This window comes from Eurypyga helias, unplaced genomic scaffold (assembly GCF_000690775.1).
Source record: "Eurypyga helias isolate BGI_N326 unplaced genomic scaffold, ASM69077v1 scaffold42532, whole genome shotgun sequence".
NCBI lineage: Eukaryota > Metazoa > Chordata > Aves > Eurypygiformes > Eurypygidae > Eurypyga > Eurypyga helias.
Genome location: NW_010238659.1, coordinates 8132 through 23097, shown reverse-complemented (window position 1 = coordinate 23097; position 14966 = coordinate 8132). Strand labels below are relative to the sequence as shown.

Here is a 14966-nt window from a genome sequence, read left to right as displayed (position 1 = left end):
TGGGGATCCAGCTTTCTTTTATCTACAGGAGCAGAGTCCTTAATCACTTCCACAGCATCCTCACCAAAACACTGGCCATAAAATCCCTGGAAAGGAAACAGAATCATCCCTGAGTGTTTTTAGGCCTTAATACAATGCTAATGATCTGTATGCCTCTAGAAGAAAGGAGTAACCATAACAATTTCTGGGCTCTGTACAGTCACTATACTGCCTCACAAACCACAGCTGGCCAGGGTAAGGCATCTCCTGACAAAGATCAGTGTGAGTTGTTCACAAAAAAGCAGAACTCAAGGTAAAGCAACCAGAAAGGAACATTGCAGTTCCATCAAAAAGCTGAAAAGATACCAAAGTAAGTATCTGGAATGGTCACATCAAATCATTCAATATATTACAGGCCTCCCCATAAGAGACATGGCCTCAAGAGAATGGATCAATTTCATCATTATGGTGTAAAAAAGGGCTATGATGGAAAAGATATATAAAAAGGAAGTAATCTACAGTATGAATTAGTTTGTTACTGATTTTTATATTGCAATAATACTGTTAGAACGGTGTAGGGTGATTAGAAAGTATAACAAACATTGGAGATCATAGTAACATAATGTTCTTTGCTTTACCTCTAATCTGTGAGAAATCTCGGGAAGTTTGGTAATTGTAGGCTCCTTATAAATAAATTCCTGTTCATCCAAGTCCCCAAATTTGGATCCATAGAAACCAACTCGGAAGTAAGTTCCAAACATTCGCTTTTGACCCTAATTCATAAAAAGAAAGAGGAAATATACCATTACTTATTTTTTATGCCAACATTGTAGTATTGGGATGACTTTTTTTCCCGCAATTGACATGTAATCAGTGCTGATGGATCAGAAGTGCATATTCATGAAGCATACAATTTAAGGGGTCACTTGACCGAAATCTAACTTAAAATTTAGGCTAATCACGAAGCGGTTTTCACAAAACAAAAAAAGTATTATTTTTCATTTCATTGGACACACGTTAACAAATGAAAATTTTGCAATGAAGATTGAGAAGAATTTGAAACTGACTAGACTCAGCAATAAGATTCTTCTGGACAAAGAGAAGGAAAGGGACAGTATGAGTGCTGAGAGTTTAGCCAGGCTTTTGTATTTCTTCTGGTTTATAACTGAAACTGACTAGTTAATTGACAATAAAATTATTTTTCTTAAATAGATGTGGCCAGGTGGAATCATGCATGTTCTTATTCTGTTTGACCTGTTCAGCTATTTCTCTGTATCTCTAAACCAGTTTTATATTCCTCTTGACTTTTTCCTACTGAATATAGAGCCTCTTTTCAGTGTAGACTACCCTTTATAGGTAGGTCAAAGCAGATGGAAGCTTTTGTTTGAAAAAGGAAATGGATCTATTTCACATGAACAGTTTTATTATCACCAGGCTTAAACAAACAGTGCACCCCAGCAACGTGTCCTTCTAGCAGTGCCTTGCCTCACAAGTACCTTATTAATAATACTGTCAAAGGCCTTCTGTAGCTTGCTGTGTGTCAGGGTAAGCTTCCTGAAGTCTCGATGGGCTTCCAGTATGGGGATGACAATTTTGTACACCTCGTTCACAGTTTCATACAATCCTCCCTTGGGAGATTAAAAAAAAAAAAAAAAAATAAAAAAAATAGAAGAAAAGAAATGAGTCCTTATGCACTCTGCAAAGAATCAAGATCTCCATTAATGTCCTGGCTGAAAATGTTTCTTGTTTTAGCTAAATCATGTATCCTCTTGGCACTATAGCAATATAATGAGCTAGCTATTTGAGTATTAACATCATGACTCTTCACATGGTAAGTGTAGATTGGAGGTTGGTGGTTGTATGCTGTGTAAAAGCACAGGAGTAACTCTCACGCACTTTCTAAAATCTATAGTTTAAGCAAGATCTTTTTCATAAATGTACTATTCCATGAAAACACCAACCAAAAGGCTTGGTTCTTGCCTGGGACAATCACTTTCTGCCAATGCTGCCTGTAGTCTGCACAGCAGAGGTGGATATATGGCTGAGCTAGGCTAGCTGAAAAGCCTAGCTTAGCCAACCTCACTGAGGCAGGGCTGGGTCAGCCGTAAGATGTGCCTCTGTCTCTTGCTGTCCACAGTGGGGCAGATCTGTGGATCCTGGTTTAGCAGTAAGATTTTGTTTCCTCACGTGCAGGAAAGTAAGTTATGGATCTGGCCCAGGTAGACCCACTCCACCTCCCAGTGATTTTGGCCCTCACTCACCGTGCTGAAGAGCTCTGCTGCTTGTTCAAGCAGCCCTACCAGGCCACTTTCTGAGAAATACCTCCCAGAACATATACCATCTTCATCTGGAGACAAAACATCATCTGAAACAGCAGATTCCTCCAGCACATTGAATGAAATGTTCTAAAATATATCAAGCAGAGAAATCAGAAACCTGGATCAATAGTCTATCATAAAGACTGAGGCAGAAACAGTTTCAACATATTTAGGAAGAAGAATGAGATTATACAGGTGCAGCCAGGGGATACACAGTTAAATTCCATTTAGAAGAGAAGGTAACATCATAAATCTCCACAGATGGCAGACCAGGAGTTTTGCTACAAGAATCCTCATCTTTCTTTCTCGCCTCAGGTGTAAAAGGTGGACTCCTGTAGGTTACAAACTGGCTTCTCTCTGGTGGCTGAGTTTCCATGAAGCTGCAATGAACTTGACCTCCCATGCCGCAGGGTTCACAATCAACATGTCCTCCCCACTGCTGGTGCTGTGAGTGGGAAATTCCAAGCTGCATCCCAGATCTCCTGCTACCTGCTCAAAGAAGCTGAACTTTCAAGTTGTTGGTTTGAATTTTGCAAGCAGAGAAGTAGGACATAGACAATATTGCTCTAAAAGTTGCGATAATTGATTGCTGCTTCTTGATTTAGCCTCTGCCATATTACACCTTGATCCTGCAGAATTTACTTTGTTCCTTGTTAAAGTAATTGCTTGTATCATGTGCTTAAATAAAACTAGAAGTACACAATGTCAGCCAGTCTTTGAGATTCTAGACTGTGAAATAACACGTCTACAGTTCTTTAGGATCCCTCCAAATACATGACACTGGGTAGAGCCAATGTTACACATTTTATAACTCACACAATTTTATAATACATATAATCCATGTAAATATGTGTACATACAATGTGGAGCTAGCGTATGTAACTTGCAACAGCAGCACAAATGCTAAGCTTCGATTTGCTAGTAATTAAAAGGAGTTAAATTAGTGTCATGGTGTCTCACTTCAGCAGAAACTGGCAATGACAATCTGTCTGCGTGCAGGATAGATGCCAGCTGGCTAACTAGCCGAGTCCTTAAAGACATCTTTATAAAATGGCAGAGACACTGAGGGTTGCTGCTATTGATCAGATCTCAGATAAAGAATTGGCACCAGATATCACGAGCAACATGGGATCCCTTGGGCTCTGTTGATGTATTTATTTCTCCATGGGTGAATTTACTCCAACCATGCCTGCCATCACAGTGCCTGGTTTGCACATCAGCACAAAGCTTAGGGCAGCATTCACAGAGTTAAGAATATGCCTGAATTTCAGCTGGAGGGAAAGCTGCAGCACGTTTTAGCATGCCTGTGCCACTTTTTACCTACCCGTCCCATGGAAGATAGTGACTTTAACCAGAGCTAGTCTCATAGGCACATACCTAGGGCAACTCATACAACACATGCTGCAGCTCAACTTCTGGTTTTCCCCTTCTGTAACAGTAGCCATTAAGGACTATTTTAACAGAATGGCATGTGGCGCTTGGTGGCTTTTTTTCTTTTGTAAAAAAGGGAGAGAAGTCCAGAGGAGTGATTTATTTCTGAAAGTCACAGACATCAATTATATCTTCTTTACCTTTAAACCTGTAATAACTGATGTCAGGCATGTATTTCCATGTCTTACAGTCCACACGCTCTAGTAGGAGAGAGCCTTCATGCAAGAGTTCCTGGTGCTTGCATTATCGTTTGCAAAGCGGATATGCCTCATCCACTTTCTGCCTTGATCTACCTTTTGTGGTGAAGAATTTTATACCTCCCTTATATAATAGGGGCAACACATAAGTTACCATGAATATCATTGGCAATTATTTTGGACCTCACAAGCCTAGTTTTCTCTAAGGAAAAGAAACACATGTGTAAACTCAAGGGGCTTTATTATGATCCCCAGACCTTATCACCATGTTAGATCGGGCCAGAATAGCCTGCAATCTAGATCCCCAAAACAGCACAGTCGAATTAGGCTACCGCTGAGCCCTGGCTAATTAGCCTTGTCCCTCAGCAAGTAGACACACACATTAAGTCCTTGTCTGTGGAAATCCAAAGTGGCTTTAAAGTCAGTCCATATGTAATTCATACTCTTAGTCCTCCTGATCACTTTCAAAGGGGATTTAGTGTAAACATGAATTAAGCTCAAAAGGAATTTCACTGAAAGTTATCCCATTCTGATTTTGAGGGATAGTTTTGTTTGCACAGAGGGAAGCATATATAGTTTCTTCTGGCACAGTATAAGGAAAATCAGTTTTCTGGACGCTAACAGTGTCACTGAGGAAGGCATAGGTCAACCAATTTAATCCTTTGCTGCCTCATTTTACTCATCTGTAAGAAGGAGGTAACACTTCTACTCATCCAGAATAATCTTTTTTTTTTGCACACATTATTATGACCCTCAGTTCCACAACTTAATGTGTATCAAAAATATTTGTTAATTAGGTAAAAGAAGAAATGGACACAGAAGGAGTCAGTGAATGAGATCTGGAAGCCCAGGCAAAGCCGAGACAGACTGAGCTAGTGCTTCTCTCTTAACAAGGTCATCTGAACAAAATCTTCACAGGTGCTACAAACACAAACCTGTTTGTAAAGAATGGGACCTCATTTCTTGAAAGGCTTTGTAAAATTGTGAAGGGTTACTCTAGTTCTTTATTGTTATTGAGCAAAGGAAATCCAAATTATGCTGTCAGATAATGAGTTGTGTAATTGGGTTTCTGGTCATTAAGGCATTTCATTACCCCTCTCCTATGGAGCAGCTGTTTCTTTGGCAAACATATTCACACAAGCCTTTTGATGGGAGAGATTAATTTCTCGCTTTTAAGCTTCTAAGTTTTTGTTGCCTAGTGCCTTACAGAATAGACTTCAGTTCGCTGAATAACTGGAAACATACCCATTCAAGGCAATCAGCAATACTGAGTAGCCATATATTTTAGAAAACTGGGGAAGTTTCAGAGGAGGAAATATGCTTTGGGGACCACATTTTTTAAAAGTAAAGCTGCACATCTAGTGGTAGGTTTATCATTCTGCATTCAGGACAAAGTCATGGAAATATTGATACAGAATTATACAAAAGAAAAAAATTAAAGCTATTGTAATAAATCTGAATCAACATGGAGTATAGAAACCTGATACTTTCAAAGAGATTACAATCTCATAAATGCACTAATTCCCAAACAGTAGACGTCTGTGCAACATCTGAGGTGATTCTGCAAAACATTTCCACTAATTAGTTAGAATGATTCATAATCATTGCAGCAAATACTCTACAAAGGAACAATGGTCCTCACTGGTCTTAGAGAATAATGATAAAGGAGGAATCATAAACACATGGGAATTTTTTAAGGGTTCAGCCATTTCTATTTTTAATAATGCTTGAAAAAAGCAGTAAAATCACAAAATTAGGGCATGAAGTCAGTTCAAGTAAGGGCAATCGAAACTGCATAATCTGATAAACTATACATAAATATCTGCATTTCAAAATGTCAACTCTAACAACAAAGAGTTATGCTTTCATCTATGTGATGTAGGAAAGAAGGGTGAAAAGCAAAACCCAAGAAAACTCCTTGGAAAAGATCAATGTATTACTGAGTAAAGAGCTCAACAATGCCTAAAGAACCAGTGGAGTTTTTGGAGAGATAAATGGAGTGAGACTTCTCAGGCTTAAAGAACTTACGGGACACCTTTATTTGACTTTGATGTGACTGTGTATAGACTATGTTGATAGTGTCATTCGCCAATCAAAAGACTGTTGGTTCATAACTGGAGGACAATAAAAGGTTTGGAGAACATGCCTGAAAGAACTGAGTAGCTCCAATTACCTAGATTATAAGAAAGAAGTTTGAAAGATGCATCTGTCACAGCTGATAAGTAGCAGCCCTAGGAAAAGGCATGTGATAATAGAGGGGTTCTACTTAATGAACAAGAGATTACAGTAACCAGCTGGTGGAAAGAGAAGCTAAAGACAGCCAGGTACTAAACTACCAGTTTTCAACAGTAAGCACATATCATCAGAACAACCTACCAAAAGTGGTGATGGATACTCTGCAACTGTAACTTTTCCTTCCCATGCATGCACTTCTACTCTGCATAACATCAGAGGGAATACACGCACCATAACAGGTCATCCCAGACTTACACTTTCATAGCTTGGGAGCCTTTTCTTACCTGAAAACTGACGCTGCCCACTGGGAGATAGTTTCGATCTTCAAGCATGCTGAGGTACTCTGCCACCAGTGCTGCAGCATGGACCAGACACATAGCTGCTTCTGTGTAGCACTTCCTCTTGGTGTGCTTCTCTGCCATGTTCTGCAGCCAAGTCAGCCTCAAGTCGGGCGATGTCTGGTATCCTTTGGCAATTCTAACAACACAGGGCAGAAAGGTGGTGTGAACAAGCACTTCTTAAATAATGGGAAGAACCTTTATAATTCTCCACCTGGGTTGAATTGAAGGAGACACCTCTGTCTTTACTCTGTATAATTCACTAAAAGCACAGTGCAAAAGAAATGGGTAGGCAGGACACACAGGGGCTATGAGAGTAAAACCACTGAACCCAAGACTCTTCAATATTCATCAGTCCCTGACTCCCATCCTTGCCCAAGCCACCACCCAGTGGCTCCACAGCAACACTCGTAGTCCCGTAGCCTGCATCCCTGGTTACAGATCAGCTATGCTAAAGCAGGAACATACACAAACAGCTAGAGGGTTTGCCTACAGCTTGTCCCTAAAATGCACAGTTGTGCTCACCTCACTGCAGAATTTTCTCAGTAGCAATTCTAAGTGGATTCACCTGTACATGAGATCCATGAGCATCTCCGGGTCTTCCTGAAATTCCCTCATTTTCACTGTATCTGACAGAATGCTGTTCAGATTACACAGCAGCTCCTCTACCTGCAGTAATACAAAGGTCAACATGCATTTCTCACGTGTTTATTTTTCTCTTCTAGAAAAATAACAGCAGCTGCACCAGGTGATGTTACTCTCTTTTAGTCCCTCTTACCCAAGAAAATGTTAGAATACTGAATTGCTACAAGACTTGTTTTCCCAACAGTATTGAGTGCAGCGAATACCGCTGACATAGCAAATCTTATACACCCAATTAATCATAATGAGCTGGAATCCTTTTATTTCTGCATAAAAAATAAAATAAAACTAGGTGCTAATGTTCAGCCTTAGTTCATCTGTGATTTGATAACAAAGCAGATTTTTATGTCTTCAGCAAAAGCTGAGTTACTGTAAGAATTTTAGCAAAGCATCTGTTGTCTGAAATGGTTTTCATTATTGCTGCTGCTGCCTTATTAATTGAAAAAGGGAGAGAAGTTTCCAAGATGATACTTGTCTGGAAAGATAATGAATCAAATTCCATCTTGGGAAACTCTTACAGGGTACAGTTCTTGCTGAGGTCTAGAAGAAAACTCTACACAAAGCTAAGAGATTATTCTCCCGTAATGTGATTTCAGTGGAAAGATTTTATTCTATGGTATTATGTCATAGAATCATGGAATGGTTTGGGTTGGAAGGGACCTTAAAGATCATTTAGTTCCAACCCCCCTGCCATGGGCAGGGATACCTTTCACTAGACCAGGTTGCTCAAAGCCTCATCCAGCCTGGCCTTGAATTCCACTCCTTCCCCACTTCATGTTGTCTTAGAAGTAAACTCATGCAATAACCCATGCATCCTTATTTTCATTGCTTTGGAAGACCAAGAACTTGGACTTGCACTAAGCGCATTCCTATGTGAAAGCTCCTGATAAAAGACAAAGATATTTTACCTGAATGGGAAATGGAGTTGCCTGCATATCTGCATCTTCCTCTGCATAAGCTAGGATGGTTCGTAAGGATCGTCGAAGGAATTCCTCATTAAACTCAGGTGATTTGCCAACCAGAGAGGCTAGAGACATGGTCACCTGCATCTTCACTCTTGCAAAATTCTTTCAGAAGAAAAAACAAAAACATGAGAGAATGATGGGTGCAGTGTGTCAGGCATGTCAGTTCACATAGCCCTGCCTATTGTATAAACCAAACCCATTTTGTCCCCCCATATTAAGTGCATTAAACTCACTGCTTATGTGAGTGGCCTCTGGTGCATCAAAGCCAATCCTGTTTTACCTGGTTAAGCCAAAGTTCCCTGATTCTGACATCTGTACTTTGGGGCAAGAATGTACCTTTGAATACCTATGCTTGTTTGAGACAAGGGGATGTCAGAAGCACCATTTTCCCCTTCCGCACAGTCCAGTGCAGATCAGGCCTGTAGATCAGGCCACCCACAGAGATGAAGATGAGGAAACGAGACTGGGAAAACATTCTGGAAACAAGTCTGAGAAGCAAAAGGCCTCTGAGGGCTTCACTTGGTGACACATTACACCTTGCTGGTCATGGTATCTCAGAGGCACATTTTCCTCCTGCAAAGACAACACTTTTTACATATTCAAGGCTAAAGTAACAGCTAGGGAAAAAATACCATGCAAAATCAGATGCTGTCCAAAATGCTAATGCATGTCCTTTTGTGCTAGGACACTGTGAACCTATATGTATGTAGGTTTGTTTCACATGTGTGGTAAGAATCAGAGCCTAGTTCTGAGACCAAGGGGTCAGTGAAGGATTCCCATTAATAAAAGCATACAGTAGTTCTACTGAGGCTGTAATTGCATCAGAATAGAACCAGTCCAAGTACTTGTGACACAGGAGTAAAAAAAAAAGTGACAAAATGAAGAATGTTGCTTATGCATTGTACAGTCCTTGCTATCAGAGGTCTAATATTGTTTCGTTTGAAGATACATTTACAGATGTTACAGAAAAAGTCACCTTTTCCTAAAGAAAATAATAAGCCATAACCAAAACTACTTTCCCCCTGTACCTTCTTATGGCTCAAATATGTGAAACAACATAACATACTACTATTGATCTGCAGATGCATTCCATTTGTTATCACAAACAGTGATTCAGTTGCAACTGATCATAAAAATAATGGTGTCACAAAATATATTGCTGTTCTTAAAATCTTACGCTGGTAGAGCTGAAGCTGTATCTCATGAGAAGGTAGAGAGTGGCACACGCTTGTGTCCGTGTAACATCTATGCTGCTGCTACAGTGATGGAGGACTCTTTGACACAAGTCAGCACACTGTTCGACTTCCTCTTCAAACAGGATATCGCCAAACTAAGGGAGATAGAGAAGAAAAACTTCATTACTCTTATTTCTGACTATTAAAACATCATTATCTTAGTGCACAAAAGTCACAGGATTCAGACAAAGATGAAAGTTTGCAAAAACTACATTTTATACTTTTAATTTGGACTTCCAATTCATGTGATGCTACAGGTTCCATTTTCAAGCTTTTCTACAGAGAAGGGTTTGAAAACAGTTTTTGTGTTTAGGAAAAGAGCGGCAGAAAGAGAGAATTAAAAAGTATCTCAGAGTACCATGGCTCCAGGAGTTTTTGAAAACATTAAATATTGCAAAATTCTTAGGAATGCATGGAGGGTTGCTATTTTCAGAATATATGATTGTTGATGAAACTTGCAAATACTTCCTAAAGTATAAGGAGCAATTACTAGCTTTTTGCGTGAATGCTCTACCCTTCCCAGGCCCTCCAGTGTGTTATCCTCCTACCATGTGCCACAAAACTTCCATTTCCCAGCTTTCATGCCAGACCCTGCTTTACAATGTCTCCACAATGACCTAGCAGGCAATAAACACAGGGGCAGGATGTCTATCCTAAGAAACTCTCACTGTAGTCAGCACAGATGCACCAGTACCATATGTGTTTATGCAGGACTGATAAAGGCCCATGAGCAGAACACAGGATATTAATTCTCATTTGTAGGAGAGAATTATAGGGGGGTTGGAACTAGATGATCTTTAAAGGTCCCTTCCAACCCTAACCATTCTATGATTCTATGACCCTTTTCCAGCTCTCAACCTTTCTTCACTCCATTATCTCACTGGTTTATGTCTAATTTACATTACAAGCCTGCTGGCACAGGGTTCTACCATTTTTATTTGTAAAATAACATCTATATACCTACATTGTAATAGAAATAATTGGAGTGATTGCTGCATAAATACAGAACTGACTCAGCTTAACTAGAAGATCTATTTCAATGGGAATAAGGATTGCTTCACAAAATTCATTTTTGTAATTGGAAGTTAGCTTTCAAAGATAAAGTACAATGAAAACATAATTACGTGTTTCATAACTACTCAGATATCTACCCTGTAATTAGGCTTTGTCAGCCAATATGAGTTTAATAGCAGACAGGAATTAATTGGACAGGAGTATCCTGTTTGTTACTTGCATTTTAGAATAGTTTAAGGGAAAAACACAGTTCATGGTTTTTTCCTTTGTGGAACAGCTTTTCTTTGTAGGAGAATAAATCTTAAAAAGATTTTAGAGTCCTCATGAAGCACCTAACCCATTATGACCCATATTATAAAAATGTTGGGTCAAATTCTGTCCTTGTATGTATTTTGGAAAAAAAAAAAAAAAAAGTTGTGGGGTTTTTTTAATTTATTTGGAGATACAGAAAAGAGAGATTAGGGTTTGTCTCAGTCTTCAGGCAGAATGAAGATGAAATCTGTCAACATCTTAGAATCTACCTAGAATTCTGGAACTTATCTTTGACACAGAAACCTAGAATGATCCCACCGATCTCTGATGAGTTAACTTTGATTTCTTCACTACCCAACTAGTTGGAAAGTAGTCCTGATGATACAATAATTTAAATTTGACTTTATGGAATCTGTACATTCCCTGGTCTTCAGATTCCTAATTAAAATCAGAATGTATCTGAAATATAATGGGTGGATTTTGTTCACTTTTTATTCAAGTAAACTGCTAAAACCACAAGATTATTCAGATCCAGTTATTCCATCTTGTGTGGTCAATGAAATAACTTTATAACAGCTGTAGAAGACGCTTAATATCCCTATAGATGGGCATTTGTATTTACGTATTCAAAACATATTTAATGAATGCCAAAGGAAAAGTGGGAAGTGAATGCACACAGCTCTGCTCTAGAAATGCTGCCCTAATAACTTGATTGGAAGCATGGAAACAGGAACATGGCAAGAGCATACCTTAGCAATGAGCGCTCTGAGTGTAGCAAAGCAATGAGTCAGGTAAGTGGTACTCTGATCACAGCCAAGAGAGTTTACCAGGACTTTCAAAACTCCTCCCAGAAGGTTGTCTCTGCATTCTGCTGCAAAGCTTGCCTAAACATGGAGGAGAAAGTCAACAATAACTGCATGAGGTAATTCAGCAATTAACTGATCCATAGGAATTGAAGTTCTGGTCTCCTGTCCATAAGACACATCCAGAAGTTTAGGGATTGAAGTTTTTTCATTTGTTAACATCTTCTTCAGAGGAATTTCAAAACACTTCTGTAGTGATCAGGAAGACAGAGAGGAAAATGTCCCAAACACTTCTCAATATCCACAGACCCTCCAATGCATTTTAAGCTCAGCCAGCTTCTGCAGTGACTCGAAGTTCTGCCTAACTTCTGTCCAATCTTTCATGGATCAGGATCAAGAAGCGATCCTCTGGGAGGCAAGCACCATCCTTCCCCCTGTCTCCTTAGGCTCTGATTTCCAGGGCATATAGGCTAAATAGGCATACTGGTATGCTCTGATGAAACCCTCAGCCCAAACACTGGGGACACTAGGTGCTATGAATGGTCTCATGCAAAAATCATGCCCAGAAGCACAGGATTCTAGTAGTTAAATGCTTTCCTACTAACAGGTTTTTGAGAACGAAGTTTCCTCCTTGTGATCTATGAATATACATGTTGCTCCAACAGTAGCATTCCCATACCCATGAATTCAGAGTGTCTCTCCTAAATCAGGAGACGTTTAAGCAGAGTCAACTATCATGCTTGCACTGCTGTCAAAGAACCTGTGAAATTTTACTGTAACTGACCCCTAGAACTTAAATAAGTTATGCACATTACATTGCTCTAGGGGGACATATCTCTTTTCAGAAGACTCCAGGTAGGTGGAATACTTTCCTGCACTGAGCACTCTGTTGGAGTCAAGGTTAAATCCTTTTGTCTCACAGGACATGTAAGTATGATCAAAGGCCGGCCACCCATCAGTCCAGTTCCAAATTACTAGTATCTTCAGCTACTTGCTAGCATAAATGAAGATTTTTCTTCCCTCATCCTCTCCAAACTCCAAGATTATAGTAAGATAGTGTAAATGGCTTTCAACAACAACTATTGAAGACAAGCTGGTAGATTTCCCCTTCATTCACACTAGTGCAATGCCCTACAGTAGAAGGGGCTCGTGGCAACAGCACATGGCAGGCAGCAATTTCATCTTTGGATTCATTCTTCTTCATCCTTTTTTTTTCCTTCAAGATTATACAAATTCACAGAAGATCTTTAATTAAAACATTTTACACTGCCTAAGAAACAAAAGGAGAAATGAATCTTGCTTCCACTGGCTTCTGAGGGATCAGGGATTAGTACTGAGCCAGCTCTGTCATTTCCCACCTGGATGATGTTCTCTTGCATATCGAGAATGATCAGGTTAGCTTCAGTTGCCAGGTTTCCACTGATCAGAGCTTCTTGATCTAGCTCAGCTTTTGTCCTGCAAAAAGGAGTTCTAGTTAAAGCACACAAAGAGTACCCCAATACCATTCTGAATCATCCTGTAGGAGTGAACAATGAAAACAGTGTTCAGAGGTAATTTGTAAAGACTATGGAATCAAATTAGGAGAGCTGATATCACAGAACAGAAGCCCCAGAGGGCACACCAGGAAACTAGGCCTCTTGATAGTTCAAACAGATGCTTCTGCTTCCTTAATAGCAAACTGTATAATGGCTACTCTGCCCTCAATATCATGGTTAATGGTTCAATAAGCTATTCAGTAACTTCTGAATGCACTACCTATAGCAGGAAAACCCAAAATGGAATAAAAGGCAACTTATCTAACACTTTCAGGAAGAAAAACAAAACCAAAACCAAACAAAAAACAAACAAACAAACAAAAAGCAAGCCTGGGCAAAGGGAAAAATGCTTCAATGCCACAGTAGCAGTGTTTAATGTAGGCAATTTAAAATGTTGGTTCTTGAGACGGTTGACAACATAAGACAGCAGGTCCAACATCTGCGGGGTCAATACAGCAGTGCCCCAGGCCATTTAAGACAGGAATGAAACGTTTACAAAAGACAGAAGGTGCTGGTAAGGCAATGCATGATACCCTCTTAGCTGAAACTTAAGGATGAGGGCTGGAACACAGCTCCCCTGCAGCTGAATGCTCTAAGCATAGGTGCAACTCCCAATAAAAATGTGTGTTCAGAGAACAACTCTATGCCAGAAACACAAAAAGGAGGCTTTGTTCTTCTTCCTAAACTGTTCAGAAAAGGGCTGTTGCAAGTCCAGAAGCTGCTCTCTAGATCTTGAGATTAGAGATGCTCCGTCTTGGGCCAAAGTTCGTAAGGTGCATTTCTGTGGCTGCAGCAACACAATCACACTTCTGAGTGACTTCAAAATCTGTGGCTTTTCTGCTATATTCATTTACCTTTTCTGTCCAGCAGAGTCTTACCCAGAAAGAAAACCATAAAAGTAAGCAGCCATCCTTTTGGGCACAACCAGGTAATTGAGGGGAGGGCTAGGAAATTAAGTCAGCGCAGTCATGTGGTTATTAATTACAGTGACTTAAAGCAAGGAAGAACAGAAAGGTCTGCCAAAAGTCTGGTACTATAATCAAGTCAGGGATTGTTAAATATGAGTAAGAACTGGACAAATTAAGCAAACGGCATATTCCAGCAACCACTCAGCCTTGCACTTCAACCACATTTACTGGGTCCTCTCTGACACCACGCTTAGCTTGTAACAGCCACTACAATCCCAAAGCATGCTGGACGCAATGAGAAGCAGGCTGAGTGAGGCTGAGTGGTGGCCTGTGCAAACCTGCTGTGCCACGTACTACCTGCAAACACCTTATTTATGAGCCATATACAGTAAAGAGATCCACAGAGGATGAAAGCAAAGATCTCACATACCGCAGTGATGAATGCTGCGTAAAACAGAAAGGCACGGAGAGCACACAGAGTTTTACTTATGTAACCTTAAGATTTATTTGCAGCAGTTGAACTGAGCTACTGTAAAGAGATATTGTAGACCTGCTGCTTGAGACTGTTTCATTCTGACTTCACTGAAACTGACTGGGAGAAAGTAAGCTACTTTCAGGGCAAAATAAGGGTATTCACACAGGATCTGCACCTCTTTGAATACAGCACAGAAGGTGGAAGAATTATTTTTTTTAAATTTGGATAAACTTCAGATTAACAACACTGTGTTCCAAAATGTATGTGTGTTGTGGTTTAATCCCAGCCAGGAGCCAAGTACCACACAGATCCTCACTCATCTCCCCTGCTCCTCCAGTGGAGAAGAACTGGAGGAAAAGACAAGGAAATGCATGGGTTGACATAAGAACAATTTAATAATTGAATATAAATGAATAAAATAGCCATACTAATAGTCGTAACAATAGTAATAATGCTAATATTGCTACTAATACTGTGTATTGAAAATAATATTGCCACTACTACTAATAATATATAACAAAAAAAGTAGAAAATAAAGCAAATTATACACTTGCTCACCACCCGACTCCACTTGGCAGACAGGTCTTGAGTAGTGAAAGCCAGAATCAGAGACCCCAAGCCAGAGAAAGATCATACCAG

The 14966-nt window shown here is 39.8% G+C and overlaps 1 protein-coding gene across 1 annotated transcript in view; it reads right to left on the bottom strand.

The window, feature by feature from the left end:
- The window catches only part of LOC104506834 (dedicator of cytokinesis protein 8-like), a gene marked incomplete at its 5' end in the record, with an annotated part of 26310 nt that overhangs the window by 4573 nt on the left and 6771 nt on the right, over positions 1–14966 (bottom strand). The window contains 10 exons of the mRNA XM_010147921.1: positions 1–86; positions 618–752; positions 1476–1607; positions 2241–2384; positions 6445–6637; positions 7067–7167; positions 8049–8207; positions 9283–9435; positions 11356–11490; positions 12768–12864. Of these exons, the coding sequence (XP_010146223.1) occupies positions 1–86; positions 618–752; positions 1476–1607; positions 2241–2384; positions 6445–6637; positions 7067–7167; positions 8049–8207; positions 9283–9435; positions 11356–11490; positions 12768–12864 (1335 nt within the window). The remainder of the gene's footprint in view (positions 87–617; positions 753–1475; positions 1608–2240; positions 2385–6444; positions 6638–7066; positions 7168–8048; positions 8208–9282; positions 9436–11355; positions 11491–12767; positions 12865–14966) is intronic.